The sequence below is a fragment of the Sitodiplosis mosellana genome, unplaced genomic scaffold (assembly GCF_009176505.1).
Source record: "Sitodiplosis mosellana isolate CC-2019 unplaced genomic scaffold, AAFC_SMos_1.0 Smas_scaffold_14, whole genome shotgun sequence".
Lineage (NCBI taxonomy): Eukaryota > Metazoa > Arthropoda > Insecta > Diptera > Cecidomyiidae > Sitodiplosis > Sitodiplosis mosellana.
This window is the reverse complement of record NW_022595256.1, coordinates 281,082-286,653: the sequence shown is the minus strand read 5'-3', so window position 1 is coordinate 286,653 and position 5,572 is coordinate 281,082. Positions and strand designations below refer to the sequence as shown.

General features: G+C 36.5%; 1 protein-coding gene across 1 annotated transcript in view; it reads right to left on the bottom strand.

Annotated features, from left to right (window-relative positions):
- Positions 1-5,317, bottom strand: part of LOC129567948 (transient receptor potential-gamma protein) — a 22,498-nt gene extending 17,181 nt beyond the window's left edge. The window contains exons 1-5 of the mRNA XM_055445338.1: positions 5,258-5,317; positions 4,500-4,542; positions 3,448-3,656; positions 2,372-2,502; positions 1,568-1,999 (exon numbers count right to left, since the gene is read on the bottom strand). Of these exons, the coding sequence (XP_055301313.1) occupies positions 1,568-1,999; positions 2,372-2,502; positions 3,448-3,549 (665 nt within the window). The 5' untranslated portion in view covers positions 3,550-3,656; positions 4,500-4,542; positions 5,258-5,317. The remainder of the gene's footprint in view (positions 1-1,567; positions 2,000-2,371; positions 2,503-3,447; positions 3,657-4,499; positions 4,543-5,257) is intronic.
- Between the last annotated feature and the right edge of the window lie 255 nt (positions 5,318-5,572).

The following is a 5,572-nucleotide window of genomic DNA, read 5'->3' as shown; positions in this document are numbered from 1 at the left end:
CATCATCAGTTTTTGCCGAAAATTGGCTAGAATAATGGCATCAGTAGAAATGTTGCGATCTAAAATGACTTCCTAAATCGCTGTCATGAAAATTTTGATGTGGGGCTTGCTATGGTTTTTTATATGGTACCCATGTGCAATCTTTGCGCCAAACCTATTTTTTTGAGGCATATTTTTCGAAACTGGCCGGACATTTCAGATGAGGGACAACTTTTTTTTTTTGAAGCAGTCTAATGGTGATGAAAGTTAAATTGTTCAGGAAATGCCCGTTTGCAATCCATTTCGCTTTGTGCGCTCGCCTTAATCTGTTTTCATTTCATTCGATGGCAAGCATATACGTGTGCATGCTTTTAATAGAATTTTTGAAAACGAAATTCATTCAATTTATGGAGGCAAACAGAGAAAACGAAAAACAAACAAATTGTTTTCATTAAATTCATCGATTTCCATGTATGCCGTGCGCGCTGGAAACTGTTTGCCAGAGATCAACAAAAATATCAGTGACATGGTGTAAATATGACAGAGTATAAACATGTAAATAATACGACGGACGGGACAGGAATGTCTGACGAATAAATCGGAAAGTTCATTTATTCAATGATTTTTACCCCAGTTTTTTTTGTTTCACTGTGTTTTGATTTGCTATTTCACTTCGATTTCAATTCATTTGAATGATGGATGCGTTAGAAAACATGGGCGTGTGAATCGAACAAGAATTTTCAATTTTCATGCAAATTTTCCATGCTTCAGATCTAATTCGAATTTTCTTTATATTTATTGCGCATTAAATATTGTACGTACGTTCACTGTACGAACTGTGTACTACAATGTGTATACGAACCTATCGATTTCAGTATGTTTGCAACTATATAGTTATGAGTGATAGCAATATTCAAGTGCTTGTGGGTGTGATTTGCATGGATCAAATAATTTGTTCTGAGCAAACAAAATAACAGACTGATTGATGCTTCTAATTAGTTAATTTCGATTACGGTATGAGTATTTTATTGAAATGTTGCAATCACTTATCGAGTATCATTCATTGATATGATCTTAAACCGTCTCGAGAATCATGTTGCAAAACTTTACCATGTTCAGATTACATAAATGATTATTTCATAATTTGAGTGAATTATAATTTTCAATTGAATCATATTATACGCCTCAGGTGCGCTGGATATAGTCGAGTAGCTATATGTACTTGTACATAGCGTATATGAGGCTGTGAGAATGAAAATGGCAATACAGGAATGAACATTCTGAAGCGCATCAAGAAAAAAAATTCGCAAAAATGAATCATGAGTTCTGAATACGCAAAAGTGAACCATGAACCTCCTATGCTGCCCATGTAAATTCATGTTTCACTTTTGCATATTCAGAACTCATGATTCATTTTTGCGCATTTTTTTTCTCGATGTGTTTCAGAATGTTTATTCCTGTATTGCCATTTTCATTCTCACAGCCTCATATGTTCACATGCTGTTGAAAATTGCGATACACCATTTTGATATTCTCCATAATGACTTCCCGTTGCAATCGAGCATCATTGATAGTATATATCTCTTACAATACCACACAAAAAATCCCATTGATAATTCGATCCCGGATTCGAGTGGTTGAAAACCCCAAAAATAAATCGATCCGTTTTGAATGGAACATCCGTTCGAATGTGCTTTCTCTCCGGAACAAATTTGAACAATGTTTCATTACACGTATTAATGGAGAGAACTGGAGTAACAAAAATGTACGTACGCGTTGTCCTTCTTTTTGTTGACTTAAATCTTCCTGGTCGAGGAGCATTTCGACTGCTTCGACAAACTCTTCGGAAATGGCATGTAACAATGCATCCTTAGTATCCACATTGCTATTGATGAGTAGTTCGACCATGTCCAAGTTTTCGTTGTCGATTGCCATCAAAAGTGCTGACCGCCCCAGCGGGTCCACGCAATTTATATTGAATTCATCATTATCATTCTTGGTTTCCTTTTCTTGGAGTATCCTGTAGAAAACCGAAGTTCAATGTGTTAATTTTTGTCTTGTTGTTGGAAAAATAACAGCAAAACTTGAACATGCATTCACAATAAAATTCAATTACATCTTTGATGTCAATAAATGGACAAAAATTAGTGTCGAAAATGTGCTAAAGAAACATTTTCTGAATGAAGATAAACAATCTAATGAACAACTTAACTATCGAAACTTTTAGTTTTTGCACACAAAAAAAGCATTTCGTTCAGGTTCTTTGGGCGTGATTGGTTAAAGTCATTCGGAAGATATTCGTGTAGCTTGTTCATTATGTGTGCTGGACAACACACACACATCGACTCAATCTATCCTGTTCTACATGTGAATGACATAAGCAGTGCATTACCTTCTGGTACCGGCAACGTCGCCTCGTTCCACCGCCAGCAGAAACTTTTTCTCTTCATAGGTTAAACCTTGGATCTCTTGATGTGGACGAATTACGTTTTCCTCTTCCATCATGCCATGAATACTGTGTCGCTGCACATAACATGACCCAATCAAAAAGAAAAACCAAGTGAATTAGAAAATTTGAAAGAGGAAAATACGAGAATGAACACAACAACAACAAAATGAACGGCAGAGACAAATTGAATGTGGGAACATCGATGTAATCAGATACAAGAAATGTATGAGGAGCAATGGTGGTGGTAGTGGTAGTGAATGTGTTGATAGGAAGAGGCAAAGTAAAGAGTCAAAGGTTGTGTGCAAGTAGAGCACACACTAAATAACGATGACAAAAAAAATAGAAGAAGAAGAAGAAGAAGAAGAAGAAGAAGAAGAAGAAGAAGAATGGAAGGATGAACGGACGAAAGCGAAATTGCAAATAATAATGCTGCGAAGCGTACACATGATCGATATTCAAATAAATGGATATATAGATACACCCATACAAGTACACATACACAGCATGTGTGTGTGTACACGATTCGATAGCATTATCTATTGAAAGAGAAGTAAAGTGTCACACGCCAAATAATAAATAGTCATAACTGTAATGATGTGGATATGGAAAATGCTTTAATGGATTTGATCCATTTTCTTTGTTACGGTTGATATCATCGGTGTTGATGATGTCTTGTCTTCGCCGATATGCAATTACATGTGTATATTTGAGAGTATGTATATGAGTATTGTGGATCCAATTGATTACTGTGTGAGCGCGATACGCGATACGACACCAAAGCAAACCACTGAATTGATAACAAAGGGTGTTGTCGCTTGGCGTGCGCGCTTGCTCGCTCACTGCCTCTCTCATTTGTTTTCTTTGAATAATATTTCTGCAGAAATCGTCTAATGAATGGCATGACACATTCCGGTTCGGGTTGACATTTTGGTTTCAGTTTACCCAAATATCTTCACACGAGTTTGCATCATTTTATTGTGTATGGTTATGTGCGTCGCGCGATGATTGTGTTTACTTACCTTTATTTTTTTATTATATTTCGGGTTATTTGCCGTTATGGAATCGTTGATATCAATTTTGAGTTCGGTTGCGCCCGAAAGGCGCCGCAAATTCGATGTCATTTTTTGGGCCAGTGATGGTCTTCGTTTGCTCGCATCCCTTTTGCATTCATTTAAAATGGTACTCGAGTCCTGATCCACTTGATTGTGTAGAGTGTCTTCTTCGTTTTCTGTGGAAGAGAGAGAGAGAGAGGAAAAAAGTAGGGAATTTGATTATAAATTACCTATCGAAATCTGAAATCGACACCCGTCTTATATAAATAAACAACCAAATATGTCAAATTATCTCTCAATGAGGCCGAACGAAATATGGGAGAGTAAAAAATGAGCGAACATTTTTTTTTTTTCATTCGGGCATCAATTTGTGTGCACATAATTTGAACAAGGATCACATTTTTACGGCCAACGCAAATGTTTGTGACAGGCAAATCCATAAAATGTAAGTGATAAGCCAATCTGACATATGACATGCTATTGTTTTTAATTAAATGTATATACGACATATATTTTATTTTATTTTATTAAACACCGCCAAACTTTGGCTGAATATAATATGGGTTTTGATTAAGGTTTGGCCGGAAAAGAGTGCAAGACTGTTACATATTTAAAAAAATAAACAATTGTAGCACTAATTTTCCATAACTTTCAATCTCGCCTCGTTAAAAACCTGGCTCTTTTCGTACATCATGCGGTATTCACAATAGTAGGAACATGAAAACGAAAACAGTCATACAACCAAGATGGAAATGCTTGATAGTAGTCTATAGCAAACGGTCCAGGATAAAATGTATAATTGGTAACATTTGTCCTGTGGCGGATACAATTCTTTCGAAAGCGTATCATTCATATAAAATGGACACAAACACACAACACACCCGGTGTCTGTGGGCGAGTGAGTGTAGTATGGATGCGTGTGTATGTGTACGGTTGGTGGTGGTGAATGATGAAATACATCGCATCAATTGCTGTGTCGGTAATAACACGACATTATAATAACGATATGAAACTCTTACCTCCTGTTGATATGCTCTGGCCATCGGCCTTCCATTGCGAGAACTATGTGCAGTGTTCGAAGTGAGTGCAAGATAGAATAAAACCAGAAATAAATTATTACGGCTGTGAAACTAAACGTTGAATCGAAAGAGAGCGAACTGTGATGGCTTGGCAAGAAGTTGCATTAGATACGACTCTCCATTTTAAATTAATTAGCATCGATTACGGAAGCAATGTTGAATGGAAAAAATAAAATGGACGGTCTCTCTCTCTCTCTCTTTGCGTCGTTTACGGTGAGCGTTTTTGCATTGACGATGTTCGTTAAATATATAGCAATTTGTTGAATTGGATAATCACTCGAAGGTCAAAATATCGACAGCATTTAATGGAAACCCGAAGATGAAAAACCATTTTGACATAACGCGAAAATATTATAGGCTTAGCCAAGAGACGGCGTTTTGTTCCATTATTTTTATTAAATCATGCGGAGAAAGATGAGCACTTAAGATCCAATTACATATCCAATTTTTTTTTGACGTTCGTTCGTTCATTCTTGACCTTACTAGACGCACACCATCAAAGCCTCACACTAACCGATTTAATTACGTAAATGACTATTAGTTAATGATACGCATGAGATCGCCTTTATCCAATGGAATATCCAACACTAATCAGTCATTAAAGGTCGCTTTCATCTCCTATTTGTTTCTTTCTTCGTTTTTTTTCTCTCTATTTTCACTGAACTTTTTCTTTTTTCACCCAACTCTCGTCACCTTACCTTGACTTTTCGCTCTCGCTGCGCCGCTATGAAGCGGGACTGTCGACGAAGTGACTCCAGCTGTTTTGGAATTTTCAATATTTATTTCAATCGCCGTTTGTTCATTTAAATAACACAATCATGTGCGAATGCACTGTTACCGTTTTCTAACTCTTTCTCTCTACTCCCACTCGAAATTCAGTCAAAATTTCTTTCTATCAAACTTGGCAGTTTTCTTTCATTCACCAACAGACTTATTCACCACTTCCTCTCAGAATCTCTCTCTATTGGTTAAAACGTTTCCATGAAAATCGCCTGAAATTTTAATCAAATAAA